The following is a 17960-nucleotide window of genomic DNA, read 5'->3' on the forward strand; positions in this document are numbered from 1 at the left end:
AGGAGGAGGATGCTGTCTCCTTCATTTCGCGGTTGTTCCCCAAGCTCTCTCCTCTCTCTTGCAGTTTGTGCTGAAGCACAAAGAGTTCGCTCATCTCCGGGAGGTGAAGGTGTTTCCCAACGCCCTGAACCCGCACAAGGAGGAGTCCCGGGCACTGGTGAAAGCCATGATTGACCAGGTCATGGCACTGCACGAAGATGTGAAATGGTTTCACATCGGGTGTGATGAGGTGGGACTTCTCCTGAGCCAGGAATTTTTTTTCTTGTGAGAAATGATGGTAAGGGACGAGGCTTCTGCGTTTCAGTGATGCCTGGGCCATGTTTGGATCGGATTTTGGGAACAGAAAACAACTCAAGCCAGCGTAGAAAAGTCCTTTATACAATAAATAATTCCAGTAGCACAGGATGTCATTGATCTGAGTGTAGTATTGAAAGTATTGAAAACACTTAAAGCTAACTCAGCATTTGGGTTTAGGTTAAATGAGTATTTAAAGTGAGGTACCAACTGGAGGTATTCACCAAGAATAATTTGAGTTTGGATCTAAGATGTTAGCTCGTTGTTCTGGCCAGGTTATTCAAAATAAGCCCTTCTGTGGTGGGAAGTGTTTATTGTTTTTTTTTATCTTAGTAGTTTGTCTCCTTGAGGAGGAGAACCTCAGGTTTTCTCCTTTCTCAGGGCTTTCTAAAACCATCCCTGTGGCAGCAGATCCCTGAAATTCATTGGGATCACCTTAACTGTCCTGTTCAGCATTTTGAATCCTCTTCTTCAGGAACAAATGGCAAGGTCAGAAGGCGACTTGCAAGTTTTTGTAAAACAAAATACTACTTCAGCATGTCATATCTTTGCCATAGGCTTTGAACATTGGATGATTTGATGCCGCTGTGACAAACCCTCTCCTCCTATTCCTATAAAAGAAGTCAGGATTATTTGCTTGGTGTTTCAGGTCTACTACCTTGGCGAAGGAGAGGAGTCAAAACAGTGGCTGCAGCAACAAGATAACACCCTAGAGAAGCTGTGCTTATCCCACATAAGAGCAGTGGCCAGCTGTGTGGCCTCATCGTACCCTGCCGTGACGCCCATCGTGTGGGACGACATGCTCAGAGGGATGAGTGAGGAAGCCTTGGCAGGTGTGTGACCAGTGCTGGGCTGTGTCAGACCTCGTAGCGTACAAAAAATTTTACGTGGGCAGTTAAAGTGGGTTTTTTGACAGGTGAAAGTAATGAAAACAAGAAATCTGAGAATAGTTGAGATATGATCCATTAGGCTAGACAGCAGAGACATGTAGTCCTTGGCTACGTCACAGGCTTTTTGTATTACTGCGGGCAGGTCTCGGCACGTTCTCTTCAGTTTTCCAGCTGGTAATACAGTGATAAAACAGTCATTGTGCAGTAGTTGCCAGCAATTCTACATTTTTTATACATTAAAAAAACCCCAAACCTATTAGCATTGGTGGTTGTACTCTGAATTTGAATGCTTCTCACCACCTTCTAAAGTTAGTGGTTGCTCCATGCAGTGTCTGGTTCCCGTGGTGCAGACTCACACGGAGAAGCTGCGACCCTGTGAGGCTCTTTGGCAGTGTGTGGGATTGTAGCACACAGCATGAGGAGCTCTGATACTGAAGAGCTGTGTAGCCCCCCCAGCAGCGACTGACCTTTCCATGGCTTTAAGAGGGGGCAGTCATCCCCAGAAACTTGGAGGGGCCCCATGCAGTTTCCACAAGAGCAGCAAAGCATCCAGCCAAGTGCACTCTACTACCAGAGGCAATGACTAAACAAATTAAAATGGGATGCTGTTAAAAATGCTGAATTTCTGTAGAATTTACTGCAGTTTCTCAAGGAATTGGCTTCTCGTGTTTAAAACTAGTCAGGGAGTTGATTATAAAGGGATTTGAAGCTAAACCTATATCTTTATTTGTACTTTAAAAGCATTTTGAAAAGGCAAGTTCTCTACAAACACGGCTCAGACAATCTCTTGACGTAAGGGGTGAATATTTCCTTTGAATTCAGCTGAAATCTTGCATGTAGAGTCTGCAGCTCCGACAGTTCAACCCAGCAGGTATACTGACAAATTCAAGGGACTAAGGATGAGATGGGCTTGGCATGAAATGGGATCTCTGGTGAGTTGTCACTGCTGACCCATATTAGTGGTTTCAAGGTGTCTAAGGACTAAGTGGCCCCGGCAGGTGAACCTGCACGCTCAAAGCCCTGGCCAGGCTAAAAATGCCCATGGGCACCTCAACTGTAAGTGAAGATGTCTAGTGAGAGGCCACAGCTAGTTCTAGTCACATGCTACTGCACCACTAATACGTACTTAGTTCTCACTTTTAACTGTCTGGTCGACATTACTGAGAATAACTCTGTTCCTTTCAGAGTCTGGGGTCCCACAACTTGTGCAGCCAATGATCTGGGATTACGCAGCAGACCTCGATGTGGAGGGCAAAGGTTTGTACTTCTCTGCGGAGCTGCGTGGAAGCAAAGAGCCCTGTTACCCGTTAAGCAAAACAGCCAAACCAGCGTAGTATGTTTAAAACATACCATAGCTGGACACCAAAAAACCTATTTTTGTTAAATCCTTTTTAGTGCTTTAGTAGCATAAACATACCTTTGTTTGAGTTCACATAATAGCTGCCATTTTTAATTTTCTTTTCTGTTTGTTTCTCCTGTGAAGGACTTGCACTGTCTGCTGCTTAATTCTTTCAGCTGATCACTGACGGGCGACTGAGAGGTTTTGCGCAAGCACTGTTACATTAATTCTCCATGTATTAAAGCCAGTGGGAACAGATAATTCCATATTGAAAGGCTCTACAAAAACAGCTTCACGGCTTCATACATTTATAGAACTCAAAGGAAAAACTCCTTAGGAATCTAACGTGCATACAAATATTTCTTTGCTGAGAGAAGAATCAGATGTGCGTGCTTGTTACATGCCCACAGTGCTTAGCACTGAAGCCATTTAGCAATTCAAGGTGTGGAAGATCGTAGCTGGACATGTGAACACAGGAGGGCAGTCACCAGAACAGGTTGCTTAGAGAGGATGTCAAATCTCCCGTCCTTGCTGATGCTCAAAACTTGATGGGACAAGGCTCTGCAGCCCTGTTGTAACTGGACCTGGGTTATTCTCAGTTGGAGCATTACAGTCAAGGTTGAGAAAAACTTGTCCTCTTGGTGTTCTTTTGTGTCTCACTGCAGTGCAGCTCATAGAGAAGTATCGTAGATGTGGTTTCTCCAAGGTGTGGTTTGCCAGTGCTTTTAAAGGAGCTACAGGAGTGAATCAGTCTCTAACGCTTATTGGACACCACTTAAAAAACCACCTTCAGTGGCTCCAAGTGGCCAGCAGTAGCCCTGGTGATGTCCTTGAAGGTATCGCACTGACAGGCTGGCAAAGGTAAGGAACATCCTTTTAAATGTTTCCAAAGATCACGTGGAAGCAAACTTCCCCTAAAAAACTCTCAGAGGTCCAAGGGTTTTAGAAGGGAACTTTGCAACCCTTCCTCTTGGTTACTGCTGGGCCTCGCCTGCTGCCTGCAGAGGGTGAATTTCAGAGTTCCAGTCCACTGCTACAGCATTAATCAGCAGGAGCAGGGGCGTTGGCAGACACCAACGACCGCAGAGTTGAAGGCTTGAATGTGCTTTGTGCCACTTTGAACTGCTTGTAGGAAGTGTAGTTAATGTACGGTGTGGATCTGAATGTCTGGTGTAAATTCAAGTAGAATGAAGTTGCCCAAGAAAGAAGAACTTGTTAATGTAACGAAGGAGTAAAAGGTTTTTCTGCAACAGTCAGGAGGTCTAAGGTAATACCAGGGAGCTGAATTCCAATTTCTGACCCTAATTTGGCTTGAAAAAGTAATTTGGGTTATATCTGTTCTTATTAGTAAAACAGGAATACTTAGCTTTTCAGAGGGACAGGGTGCCTACTCTGAGACAGCAACTGGTGTTTCTAAAGCTCTCTGAATTTTAGGGGTTGAAATATTAAAGCCTCACACTTTTTAGTATGCTTTAGCAGTGAAATGTCTAATTAAGGAATGTTTTCTTCTTTAGGTATGATCACTTCTCTGTTTTGTGTGAGCTTCTCCCTGTGGCAATTCCGTCGCTGGCTGTGTGTCTGCAGGCACTAGAGAACGGTACGGGGACAACTTCTTGGCTCTTAGCTAATGCCCAGCACGAGAGTGAAGTGGCCTTGCCCTAAGGTTGGCGCAGCCGTATTAGATTTTAAGGCAGTTTGGCTCTCTGATTGTGATCTGAACAAGAAATTATACATGTTTGTGATGTGGGAGCAGAGAAGCTGCTTGGCCTAATTATTTAAAAATAACCATAGTATATATTAATAATTTGTTATGTTCTAACCTGCAAATGGTCACAAACTTCTTCATGCTTATACTGGGGAAAAAAACCAAAACAACCAGAGTTGCTTTTGAAACTGATTTGAAACACGACTAGTATATAAGTGATACTAATTTTGTTTAGATTTAGATCCTGTTTGCATGTAAAAGTTGTTTTAACTAATCAATTTTCTTAAAATTTACTTAGGCAGCACACTGGTAGACTACTTCCCGTAGACTCTTGTCTCTTTAGAGGCAGTTACTAACAGAATTTTTGTCTTTTTGCACTTCTCGTTTTCAGAATAAAACACCCACAACCTACTTGGTTTTAACTAAGGCACTAAGAACATTCAGCACCCTGAGTGGAAAGCTCAGAGCACAAGACGATCATGTGAAAGACAGTGTACTCCTTCCACCCCCAGATTTTTTTCCCTTGTTCTCCTTGTTTTCCATTTTAAAAAATCCTCATTCAAGAAGAACTACTAAGCCGGTGCAGAGTGCTCTAGAAAAACCCTCTTTTATCAACATTTTGGTTATTTGGGCTCCTTTTCCTGATTTGCAATGTCTTCCGTCAGGTGGCTATTCTGAAAAGATTAAGGAAAATGTGGAAAAGCTCCTGGGAATGTCCAACCTGGAAACTGATACTTTCATGAGGTAAAATTCCAGCTGCAGGATTCAGATGCTTCTGCTTGCGTGGTAAGTTCGGAAACTAACGGATCCTCTTTGGACAGCACAAATCTGGGGACCTTTCCTGGGAGCAATATCCTTCCCCTTGTGACGCAAGTTAGTTTCTACCTCAAGTCATCAGTGGATGAACTTCTTGACAGGAACAGGTAATAAGGTTTATGTGGATTCTCTGGCTGTCTGCAGGAGGGTTGGAGCTGTATCGGCTCAAAACGAGGCATAACTCCAGCAAAGCGATTTCAGGCATCGCATCCTGATAGATTGACACCTCAGCAGAACGTAGTATTTAGATGCAGACTGAAAGTATTTCAGCAGAATTCCTAAATGCTACCTGCTGTCTTATTTCAAGAATCTAGTTCTGTCCTGAATTAGATCTGTTAATTATTTTTTTAATGGTGTGGTTACAAAAAAGGAGCTTGAAATAAAACTTAAATTGCAGCAATGATCACTTATTCTCATCTGCCACAAACAGACTTTTACAAGGTAGTTACAAAGATACGTAGAAATAAATTTACTGACTCCTTAAGCAGTATTTCTCTTTGTGCAGGAGTTCAGCTAAAGCCCTATCACCTCCCTGTCGGCCTACCAATACATGTCACTGCTGTCGCAAAACCTGCTCATACTAACATCCATTTTCAGATACGTCACAGGCTGGTTCAGCCCCTACCACAGAAAAAGGAAGATTATTCATCCTATAATAATACATCACTTTCAGCCAGACGCAGTAAGGTAACACCACTTATTTATCATTATAAGAGAAATAAAGTCTGAGGTATTTTGGGCACTCAATTTTTGAGTTCTCGCTGCTTCCTTTAATTATTTCAGAAGCATCAGTGGCAATCAGACAATATGAAGAATTCGTAATATGGTTTTAAACAAAAGAACATGTTTATGTTTGTCTGCCTTCTGTTGAATAAATTATTTGACTACAAGTACAAAATCTCCAAAAAACTCTCCCTCAGATCTGGAGTTACTCCTGTGTAGAGGTGCTGCATCTTGCAGCAGTTGTTGGCCTCAGCGTAGCGGCTCCCCGTGGGCCACAGGTTCCAGGCAGGGTTTGGAATAAAACCAGACCTTTCCCGTCTCCCCGTCACCGTGGGTGCTTTTTGGAGCTTGTGCTAGACGTTACGCCAATTCACGCTAAATGGTGAATTTATGCATTTTTTTGCTGTGATAATGTCCAACTGCATCCAAAAAACGCTCTTCCTGATAAAAGCCAGAGTTAAATTCCCAACAAGTCTCACGGTGAGTTTTGGTTACAGTTAAAATGGGTACAGGGGTTTTTTGAGCTCACATTTCAGCACTTTAGAAGTCATTGCATAAGGTAAGTGCCAACGTTAATGGTACTTAGACACACAAACGGCATCAGCCTTTTGCTATCTGCACAAAATCAAGTCCACTGAGCTCTTGTAATAGATGCTTCTTTTCCTGTAAAGTCATTTTAAAGCCTGTACTTACTCCCTTTAAAAGCCCCAGTAAGTTAGCCTTCCCTTGAGGCAGAGCTCACCTGCAGACGTGGTTTGTTTTTTCCTTTTGATTTCCCCTTAGTCTTCTCTCCAAGTGGAACGCTGTGGTGCAAGACCTGCAAGCGGCCATGGAGCAAGTTTTCCATAAGTGTACTGTGGAGGAGTGGATGGAGGAGAATGTCCACCCCAGCCTACAGAAGCTGCAGCAAGTGGTAGATGATTTAGATGAAGCAATAAAAGCACAAAATCAGGGGCATTTCAATTAGTCTTATTCTATGGGATCTCACAGCTAGTGGAAATGGGAAACTAGTTATATAGCTGGAGGTTGTCATCGTGAGAGTTGAAGCAAGAACTGTGATTAAATGGAAGTGACCTAACGGCATAAAGGAATTTATTAGTATAACACATTTCAACTCTAATTTCATTATCCTGTCTTAACACATCGCTGAGCCTTAAATCACCTGTCCGGTAAGTCAGATTCGCTCCCCTTGCGTAACAGAATGCAGAGTGAGTCAGAACTCAGCTACCGTACAGGGCAGCAGTTTCTTCCAAATTCAGTATTTGTAGTAATACTTTCTTACGTAACAATAACCCGGAAAAGTTCTACACGTTCTCCTTTAATCAGTATCCAACACATCCTCCCTTTGCAATTTCCATAAAAAGAAAGATTTGGGATCTTCAAACTGCTTTAGGTCCTTACATTCTGTACCACGACTCCTGCATCTCTCAGCTGTGGCCAGGGCTGTGCCCACCACAAGTCCTCCCACAGCACCCAGCAGCTCGCTTTGTTGCAGATTTTGAGACTTTTTCAGGCTTTGAAAGGCATAAACCCATCAGCCTGAAATCCAGCTTGGCTCGGGAAATGAGCTGAGATGAGGAAATTGGCAGAAGCCCAAGCAAGGACTGGCCGTCTCGCTGCTCACACGGTCACAGCAGAGGGGGAAGGAGGACCCGTCCTATGCCAGTGCAGAGCAAGAGGGAGCACCAGGGAAGGATCTGTCACCAATAGCAAAAGTGACAATTTGAGGGACAACTGCCTTAACACATTGGGCTCCTTGGCTTTTGACCAAAGCATCCTCTCAGCTCAGTTCGGTTTCATCCCCGCAGACACTTTAAGGCTTCTACTTCACTATGTAAAACCTGAGTGGGACTCCAGGTTCATCCAGATTTGAAGCACGACTCAAGTTACTGAATGAGGGTGAAACGCTGAGTTTTATTCTGCTCTACTGTTGAACTTTTAATAATGTACAGCAACATATTTTGTGGACTTACCTGGAGCTACTTTTACCATGAGCATTCAAAATATTCTTTGTTTCACTTACTGCTTTCTTAAAAGTCTTATTTTGGAAGCATGGGTATTGATGTTTTCTTGGAACAACGTATTAGAAAGAGCGCAGCTCTAAATTCAGAAAGTACAAGAAGTGCAGCATAAGGCAAATCTCATTTAATGAGAGCTACAGGAATTAGGTCGACGTGCAGCTTTTTACCTAAAAGAATACGCTATGTATACCGCAATTCCAAAAGTAACATACCTTGAACTAGAGATTTTAATTTATTTTACTTTAATAAATCCTTTGATACTCAGAATGTTTGTGGAAACATGTCTGTCTGGTTGGGTTTTTTTGCACGTGGCATGATGGTTTGGTTTAAAGGGAAAATGGAAATACACTAACCCGTGGAGCTGGATCTGTCACCTTACATGACACTGAAAGCTGGGCTGCCGTGCTGTGAAAGGGTGAAAGCAGCATGAGCTGAAGGGTTTCCTCTGCTTCTGTCCTCCCCCCAGTAACTCCATCAGTAGGTCTGTACCAAGTGGTAATTTAGACAGCCATTAATATTTTAATATGTTTTAATTAAAAACAACATAAAAGATGACAGTGACACAAAACAAGTTACCAAAGTTGATTTTATCAGTGGGTTGGGTGTGGTTTTTTTAAAAAAGACAATATACAAGGCCTTGCTGGAATTCTACTTGCAATTTTAAAGTAGAAAATCAATTTCTAAACATTCTCCAGAAATATTTTTGTCTCTCAGCAGCCTACTACAGTGTCAGAACTAGCACTCTAGCTACTAGGTAAGCCAGCTTAGTTTTTGGTATCTGTGTGACATCATAAATACAGTACAAGAGTGAGATCTCAGCTAAATAGTATAAATACTTTGATTTTCTCTGAGACTTGCACAATTGATCCTAGTTACTGGAATATCTCATTTTCTGAAATAACCAGAATATTACATTATAGCTTAGATAACGCAGCCTCCTTGCTGTGTACAACACTCGCTCTTGCTTTTGGTCAGCACGAGGGCGAAGGCCGCGATCGCATCCAAGCACAGACACACGAGTCACTTCCGATGTGCCGCTCAAGCTGAAGCATCTCCCAGCTGGCCCTTATCACAGTTATATTAAAGGACATGATAAAGGGTTGGTTTTATGGGGCTCAGATCTTCTATGCAGGTTTTCAAATCCCTTGTAAGGCAAACTACAGCTGTCCAGTCTCAAGTCACTAGACAGCCTGAGATGCAAAAACCTTACATACATCTGGGATGCTCCTCTAGGAATATCTAATTTCCTAACCAGAACTAGTCTTTCAACATAGTTTCTTCTAGTACAAGCCACTTCCACATCAGACACACCTAAGGCTGCGCCTACTGGGCCTTTCAATACGCTGGGCCCAAGAGAAGTGAGGAAAACCATCCAAACCCGTGAAAAGCGGCAGGAAAAAGGATCAGAGTGAACTAGTCGAAAGAAGGAAGAAGAGAACCTGCCCTGAGTTCGCACGTGCTGTTCTGAACAGCCCCTCCAAGCTGCATCGCGTCGCTTTCTCTGCCGTAGAGGTAGAGCTGTGAAACGGTAACGCACGTGCTTTTAAGTGCTGAAGAATCTGCTGCCAGAAGCCATTTGCCACTGACCCCATGTGAAAGCAGACCACACACTTACCTCCTGCCCCGGTCACATCTCCTACAAGAAACCGTGTAAATATTTTCTAATTCAGCTCTTAAGATCATCCAATTCCTAAAGAAAACCTACTGAACGTTAACACAAGCAGTTTTAGCATGGTGAAAGAACTTGCAGCTATTTACAACTTTCTTCTTGTCCTGACACAGGCATGATCAAGTTTTGCTTCTAGACAGAAGATGTTGACTAACAGAGGTAGCTTTTACTAAAAAAAAATCTTGGAAAATTCATATTTTAACTATTTGTGAAACCATTGGTCAGAATGGAGGACACCACACACCTGGATTAAAACATGAGTGCAAGTTAAATTTTAAAAAAAATGTTATTATTTAGCATTTCAGTACCATTTCAAGTGAGGAAATGCTAAACAGATACAAGAAGGCTGCCATGTTGTTTGGCAAAAGTCTTTTCCCTACCTAAAGTAACAGATGTGCTTTCCTTCCTTTCTAAATCCACAGGTAAAACAGGAACTAGTGAGGTCTAGAAAGAGGTTATTCCATCTCGGGGTAGTCTATGCGCAGAAGTTAAGCAGAACAGGATTAAGCTAAAACACACCGAAGATGTTGAATCATCAGTGTGATCTTTTTGCCTATTTATGGCTCCTTGGCAAATGCACGACAAGGAAGACAGTGTAACAAATGGACCAACCTGATACTTCCAGTTCCAAGACAGTCCCTCAAACTTTACTTTCCCCTGGTATCTAACGGCAAGTCAGTCACAGAGAATATAAAACTGCCGCTCTTCTGCATCACCGAATTGCTGCTCTAAACCAATTTAGCAATACTTTCAGTCATTTATAACATTTCAAGGAAACCTCAAAGCATTGTGTTACAAGTTAGAAGTTCAACTCTTCTGCATTTCATAGACTGTACCCACGGCAGATGTTTGCGCTAAGTGGAAGTTCACATCTGTATCTCCATCAATGGGGCAGCAATACATCGTTTCAAGGCAATTCGTTAATAACCATTCCTAGGCAGGTTTGGTGAGCTGATAAAGTTCAAAAGCCAGCTCTGCCCACATGCAGGAACTAAGGCAACAGAGTTTAAGAAAAAAAAACAAACCCACAACAGAATTTGCTTTAGACTCTACAACAGCAATACTGGGAGTGTGGATCTTGGAAGCAGTTTAGCACTAAAAAAAGTGCCCCAAGAGATTCCTCCCATTGTAAACGCACACGTGGAGAAATGCCCAGGTCAAAATCACGAGGAATTTCTTTTTCTAATGAACTTTGGTGTGTTTTCCAGACATTTGAAAGCCTCTGCTTTCTTCAGCTCATGGCGACTCTTAATATTTATCCTGTGGTTCATCCGCATCACTGGCCTCGGTTTCGCTGCTCTGAGAGAGATCACGCGGGCTCTCTACTCTGTCCAGTTCCAGAAAACTAATGATGAGCTTGGCAACTGCTTCCACATCACTGTGGGAAAGAAGGAACAATATCAGAGTTAGTGGAACCGTGGTGTTGACAAGACAAGAAGAGGCAGGCTAATTCTTGAGCATAACTGCTGCAAGGGCCAGTCAACACGTGGTGGAGCGAGCGCGACTGACAGCATCCCACTCGTGAGGATGTATCAAGACAAGCCACTGCTTCCACATCAGAACAAATCAATCCTTTTCCCACAGACCCTGCTGCAAGATTCATTATTACCAATGCTTCAAATAAACCCTCTGTTAAGTGTTAAATACACCAGATGTTTGTAAAATAGAATTAAACCTCTCCGGCATCGCGCAGCTGAGCTCCTGACGGGAACACGCAGGCCTAAATAGATCTTGGCTATCTAAATGTGATCGGTCTCCCGATGGGAGATGGTGTTCCCCAAACGTCTTCAGCTGAAAGCATTAAAGGGTTTTAAAAAGTTACACAAAGTAACACAAGGTCGTATCAGCAAGTATGAAGATCGAGCTAAGGTGAGTCTCAGTAGCTGGCAACTACTGACCCATGAAATTGGCATTTCCCACCTTACACATTCTAATTTAAAACCAGCAAGTCCACACTGTACCTCCTATAGCTCATCACTGCACTCTGAGTCAGCGGGTGTGAAAATCCAGTGACAAATCGTAGCACAACCAGGTAACTCTTCCCAAAATATCGCACCGTCTCCTCTTCCACGTTCACATCTCGGATCTCATTCAGCAGAGCCACCACTGCAGACAGACGCGGAAAGCAAAGCTGTCCGTTAGCATCGAACTCCTGGCACTGCTCCTACCGGCTCCGCGACTGGGGCTCTGTGCTCCGATCCCCTACAGGCAATCCCACCACGCCAAACAAGGGCTCAGCTGCTCAGGCAAAACAAACGAGAGGCGACTCGGACAGCACAGTCCCTAGGCAGCACAACACACTGCCTCCAGGAACTGAGGGCCAGTAGTTTATTACTTATCACTCATTGAATTGACATTTTCCATGCAGAGTAAGTAAATGGGTGTTAAGTTTATAGATATTGAACAAATATCAACAGATTTAACCATTCAGAGCATCTGCTGATCTCTGCATCGCTCACGTTAACACTACTTGAAACAGGTATTACCAAGTAACCTCCCGGGAAGAGGTCTGCTTAGCTCCCCAACATACAAACATTCCCTAAAGAAAAGTTCAGAAACATTAAACAGCTCTGACCTTCCACCTCCAAAATGAACTGTTCACAAACCAATTCAGCTTAAGGACATTTCAAATTTTGTCAGTTTTCTAAGCGTATCAAGAGTTGGTTTGATTTAGATTAGCACGTAGGATTTAAAAAAAATTTTAAAAAATCAAACATTGAAGAGGGTCCGACTTCATCTTGCAGTGGAGCTCCTGTCTCAGTGACTCAACAAGCCACATATTATATTTCCACTTGCCACTCCAACAGGGAACTCCTTAAAGAAATGAGACCTCAAGCCAAGGCTACTGAATAGGCTGGTTTAGGTGCATATTATATATCTACAGGATACAACATGCCTGTTTGCATATGATAGCTAAAGATTTGCTTTCTACCAAAACCAGATTAGATTACAAAACTCTCAACTCCTGGATCCAAAATTTAAATTTTTTCCACCAGCCCCACCTGCACAGCAGGAAACGTAAACCTGCACATTGACATCTCAAAAGGAGCGACTAAGACTGTTATGGAAAGCAAAGTATAAGCCCAGTTCATTTGCATTAAAATAACTAACAAGAAGCACTCAACACCCCAGCCTGAAAAGGCGTTTGGGTCCCAAGAGGCAGATTATTACATCTGCTGCCTGCAAACAAAATAAATCTGGAATTAGATGTGACTGATTTGAGTACAGAACTCCAGAGCAGCTTATGAAATGGGCAGGCGTGCATTTCTTCTGCCTGCCCACCACATCTGCTCCCAGCGATACCGCTTTCTCACCTTGCTCATGGCCTCCTTTCGAGAAGGTCAGTATTTTTTTGTAAAGATTGAATGTTTTTAGGCAGACTGTTCCCTTGCTTTTATCAAATATAGCTTCCTGTAAAAAGAAATTAAAAAGTCAATTTTTTTTAATCACACCATTTTTAGCTACAACACAAAGTAAAATAAAAACAGTTATATAGGAAAATAATCTTAGTAACACAGAAAAAACCATAGCTAATTTAGAGACACTCCTCTGTTATCAGACTGTGAAAATCACAATCTTGCTCTTGGCTTTAACTTTACCATTTCTCCCGTGTTACCTGCAGAAGGAAGTTAAAGCTGGTTTTATTGCCCCTCTTGCCACATCCCTCATGTAATAAAAATATTTGCCTGAAATCACATCTGAACACTAACTTGGAGCCCCTCTAACTTTCACTTTTGGCCTCAGCATAAGCATAGAGTGAACATAAGCTCTACTCACACTTTTCACTGACAGTCACTAACTCCACCAAAATTCCAGTGTTGTGCTACACGGGACAGGCTTACACTAGATCTAAAATATCCCTGACAGTGGAAAGAGGATGTCTTATCTGTGTTCCTTGCTTATTCTAATAACTCAGGTCAGGAAGATGACAATCCTATAGAAGAGGTTACTACTCTCAGTCCAACTCCCAATAAATCAGCATCCACAAGATTATAAAACAGCTTTACAAACACCACATTTCCCAGTGGGAAATGGCTGAGTAGCCTGGAAAGTCAGAGCTATCCTGCCTAATGGATGGTCTCACCAGCTGCAGCTGCAAGTACCAAACCACACTGCAGCCACTAACGCACTCGTCTTTCTCCCTCTTTTACACAGGAGCAAGTAACAGCTGCAAAACAGTTTGGGGCAAGTCCGCCTTTACAAAACACCTTTATGTTCGGCTTCATGTTTTCATGCTTACGAAGTGAAATTATTGCCCTAATTCTAGTCCTAGTGCAGCAGCTCCCAAGGGTTTCCTCAGAACCAAAAGCGTCACTTGTCTGTTTGGACTGAGGCTGCTGGAATCAGCCCCCACCAGCTGTTCCCAACCTCAGTTCCCCAGCTCAGCACCTCACCTCCCACTGCTCCAGGTTCTGCGCTGCCACAAAGAAGCACCCGGCCATATAGAAGAGCTTCCATGCCAAACTGTCTGAACAACACAGGAAAACACACAAGTTTAGGTTGATTTTTTTTCTTGGTATTCAAACAGAGTTAAAAGCAACATGCTCCCTCGAAAGGCAACAAAAGGAAAAACAAGTTTCTCTGATGCAGCATGTTTGGTTTTAGTTGTAACGCAAGCTACTTTACAGCTCGCCCCCAGGATAAAAGTACAGAAGCTCTTAACATATTTTTCAAACGCTCCATCCATGCTGGGCTCCAAACTACACAATTACAAGTGTGTGTATTACTGGCAAGGCTGTAACATCACTACTCATCTCTTCTCTAAAAGCAAGGGCATCTTAAAAGGCATCCCCAAAACTCACAGCCACCAAACATTTGTGCTGCAGGGGACAAGGGTAAGGGACAACGGAAATTCACTGCAGCAAGTGCTCCGATAGGAAAGGAAGCAGCCAGCCCTCCTGACAAACTCACACTTGCATTTTTGACCTGCAAATGTTTCCATAGAGCAGCCCAAGCAACTTGCTGCTTACTCCAGCTTTTACGGAAGGCAGAGCAGAGCTGTGCCCAACACCGTTTCAGAAAACTTTGTTGCAATGTCTTAAGAAAAAAAAAAAAAAAAATAGGCTGATGTAGCCAGTGTCCAAGCAGCTTTCACTGGACTCTGCTCCTTAAAAAATATGTTGAGTATATTGGTAGCAGGGTGCTACCTGCTCTTAGGTTTTAAAATCCAACATTAACAGGATGCGGCAAGAGAATCACAGGACAGCCTGCAGGATAAACTCCTCAGAGGAAAGAGTACCCGGGATTTAGTGCTCTGCTCTACTGCAAGGGGGCAGGAAACAGCAGCAGCAGCAGCCTCTTCTCTAAAGGTGTTTCTGTGAGTAATCTCTGCCAGTGACAATTTACCAGTTTGGGACAGAGCACTCCCATCAAAGGCAAGGCAATCATTTCATTATGGTGGCAAACAATTACACGTCTTCCCAGGAGAGCTGTGAGCACCAGCTAATCCCATTTATAAAACACACTGAAAGTACAAAATGCCCCAGAGTACTAAACACCATTATTAAAAACACTCTTGCAAATGGAAAGGGAGGCTGAGTAAGAAATAGAGCATTAAAGCACATTAAAGCAAGCCATACACAGGAAACAATTACTGGATTTTAATATTCACACCATGAAGTGTGAGAGGTACCTCTGCCGCCTTTGTAAGGCCAGACAGAAGCTGCAGAGTTGAGTCTTCAGCATGAGAAACAGATCAATAGGAAATAAACAATTCGGAAAAAAAACCATGATAGACCATTACCTGCGCTATAATAAGCCGCAGCCAAACCGATGGAGGCTATTCCTAGGATGAGAGGGGAGAGAATTAGGACAAACAAGCAGCTCAAACCATCTAAAACTCCCTGATGAAAAACACAGCCATATTCACAATTTTTTTTTTTTTAAAAAAAAAAAGATAAATGTGATTGCAACACTGATCACTATATGCAAGTCTGTTATTTTTCCTGCAAACTCAGTATAAAAACCCTTCCCATTCTGCAGAGCCACGAAAAGCACAGGGGCTGTGGTCAGCAATAAAAGATCCTGACAGAATCAGGACCAGAAGTTCAGAGGGACTCTCGGTCTCACCAGTACCCTGTACTTCCTCTCGAGCGCAGCACAACTTGGAGCGTCAGACCCCCAGCACCACAACGGTCACGTTTCCCTCGAAGGGCAGCCAAGAGAAAACTTCTGCAGTCAAGTTGTGGCAGAAGCTGCCAGCTCCTTTATGCAACAAGGCTGTGTCAGAAGCCGCCAGCTCCTTTCTCCCCCGGAGGAGGACGCAGCAGCAGATGACCTCATGCCCCGGGCGGGCTGCTGCCACTGCGAAGATCTTGTCTCCGTGAGTTTGACAAGACAACGCTGCTCAAAGCAACGCCAGCGCCGCAGCACTCCTGCAACGGGATCTCCGCAGCTGTACAGCAGGATGTGCCACATCCTCCCCACCAGCTCTCTCCGTGTGCTCCCAAGTGCCATCCACTCTTTTTTTCCTGCTTCTTTAGCGTTCAAAACCAGATGCCTTTCAGAACGTCCTGTACGACTTCCTATGTCACACACGCAGCGCCACCGACACACACCGTCAACCACGCGCAAGCACAAACCCCACCAGCGCTCCGCCACAGATTTTTCAGTGTCTGAAAACCTACGTGTGTTCCAAGGTAAGTATGAATCCCCTTCAAAAGTTCCACATTTATATTGCTACACAGCACATCATGAACTTTCTTTTCTTCACCTTCCAGGACTTCCTTAAAATGCTGTCTGTGAGCCTCTGAGGTTCTACACAGGACAGACTGAAAAACTATCAGTCTCACACTGAAACGACCACACTGGGGAGGAGGCTTCAGACTCATTTAGTGGCTGCTAAAGGAGAAGTTCAAAGCACGGATGATTCCTTGTCTTGAAAGAAAACTGCCTGAAAGACAGGCATCTCTCATTTCTTTCAGGAATTCATTCTGTGACTCCCTTCCGCTTAAAGCAAGATCTGAAATAAACTGAGGAATGTTATGGTCTTACCAACAAAGAGAGACCAAGATCGGATGCCAGGTGACCTCTTCAGATGAAGGTAGGAACTGGTGCGGTTTTCAACCAACATGTACATCTTCAGAAAAAGCTCCCAACAGCCCAGTCTGACTCATGAAACCGCACTAGACAAAAAAAAGTAACAATTTAAAATCATTATCAACTTCAAGACTCACTCACAGCATTTTCCAGGACTTACCAAGTCTTAATCTAGACTATAAAAGATGGCCAGGGTAAGAACATAGTCTTTTTCTCAGGAAAGCAGCAATACACCGACTTAAAAAAACTGCAAAGAAAAACAGCTTGTTTACTGTTGAACGTAATGAACACACCTTCTACTGGCTTGACGCTTTAACTCTTAAATAGCCAACTCTTCTGCCCACAGAACCAGCTCTTAGTACGTTCGCATTAAGCTGTTGTTAGTTGTCTGTGAAAACAGGTTTCCAAAAGAATGCCAATATTCAGTAAGTTTTTGAATAACCAAGAAAAATACTTAGAGAGCAGGCCCAAGAGCATCCAGGTTCTGACGGAAGGAAAGCACGCAATTTTTAGTCCTTTAGTCATCTTGTTTTTCTTAGATACTCCATGACACTCCTGCAACTTGCACCAACTGGTTACTTTAGATAAAAAGCTCCAGGAAGTTGGTTTTTTCCCATTTAAGAAGCAGGCTTACCCAAATCTTTTCAGTTAAATAAAAAGCACATATGACTTTGATTTTAATCTCTCGGCAACACATCTAAGAGAATCCGAAACCGAAAGAGATAAAACCACTTACACATAAGACACACTCCACCTCCTCCGGATGTCGAGCATCAAACTTGAATTTTCAAATTACTCCCACGAGCTGCTCTCAATATACCAGAAAACGTTTCTGTGTCCACAAAGCCTTCTCCTGCCTGCACCTGAAGAAAAAAACAGCAACAAATTATCAAGTAAGTAAAGATCACTGCAGAAATCTGACCGTATTTCACAAACAACACACCCTATTTATAATTCATAGACATACCAGGTAAATCCATTAATGCAAACTTTGGCATCTCCCCCCATAGTAATTCAGTGAAATCCAAACATGCCGACCTCAAACTCGGCGTCAGGTCTCCCCCAGAGGCAGGTGCCTGCAGGATCGGTGCCTCAGGGAATAAAATGCCCTAAACCAGCTTATTAAAGTCACACTTAATAAAAGAAGCCATAAAGGTACCTACGAGTAAACACAAAAGCTTTGCTGTAAGGATTTTACAATTGCAGAGAGAGAAAGGTATTTCTGGGCTAATTTTACTCGAATTCGGCGGGTTTTACTCGGAACTGCTCTTCAGCATCAAACGAAGCGCTCACACGCTTTCTCCAAGCTCTCGACCGAGGGAGAGTTCGCAAAAACGACCTGAACCAGCACCCTGAAACCTTCACCGCGAGCATCTACCCAGCCAGGACCACGCAGGGCGATGCCTTTCCTGCCCAGCCCCGCAGCTCACACGGGATCCCACCGGGCCCGGCGCCCCTCCCGCCC

The 17960-nt window shown here is 43.4% G+C and overlaps 2 protein-coding genes across 2 annotated transcripts; one reads left to right on the top strand and one right to left on the bottom strand.

The window, feature by feature from the left end:
* Positions 1-44: 44 nt before the first annotated feature.
* Positions 45-6748, top strand: HEXDC (hexosaminidase (glycosyl hydrolase family 20, catalytic domain) containing; the record flags this gene model as incomplete). The annotated part of the gene is made up of 9 exons (XM_009873174.1): positions 45-229; positions 944-1127; positions 2370-2441; positions 3189-3384; positions 4038-4120; positions 4894-4972; positions 5050-5151; positions 5642-5731; positions 6551-6748. Coding segments are annotated over 9 exons (1175 nt in total), but the record flags the coding sequence as incomplete, so codon positions are not given.
* A 3957-nt stretch (positions 6749-10705) lies between these two features.
* LOC104276749 (chromosome unknown open reading frame, human C17orf62) lies at positions 10706-16535 on the bottom strand. Its single transcript, XM_009873173.1, has 6 exons — positions 16451-16535; positions 15201-15242; positions 13852-13925; positions 12772-12868; positions 11419-11563; positions 10706-10835 (listed from the first exon to the last, which is right to left on the bottom strand). Exons 1-6 carry the CDS (start codon positions 16533-16535, stop codon positions 10706-10708), a joined length of 573 nt encoding a protein of 190 aa, XP_009871475.1.
* Between the last annotated feature and the right edge of the window lie 1425 nt (positions 16536-17960).

This window comes from Apaloderma vittatum, unplaced genomic scaffold (genome assembly GCF_000703405.1).
Source record: "Apaloderma vittatum isolate BGI_N311 unplaced genomic scaffold, ASM70340v1 scaffold30907, whole genome shotgun sequence".
Lineage (NCBI taxonomy): Eukaryota > Metazoa > Chordata > Aves > Trogoniformes > Trogonidae > Apaloderma > Apaloderma vittatum.

What these genes read in the sequence shown, in the direction of transcription:
- LOC104276749 (XM_009873173.1), bottom strand. Translation starts at nt 16,535, where the DNA reads ATGTACATGTTGGTTGAAAACCGCACCAGTTCCTACCTTCATCTGAAG. An exon ending in ATCTTGGTCTCTCTTTGTTG is followed by an intron (nt 15,243 to 16,450) that starts GTAAGACCATAA and finishes CTCTCATCCTAG; the next exon opens with GAATAGCCTCCATCGGTTTG. An exon ending in GAAAGGAGGCCATGAGCAAG is followed by an intron (nt 11,564 to 12,771) that starts GTGAGAAAGCGG and finishes GTCTGTCTGCAG; the next exon opens with TGGTGGCTCTGCTGAATGAG.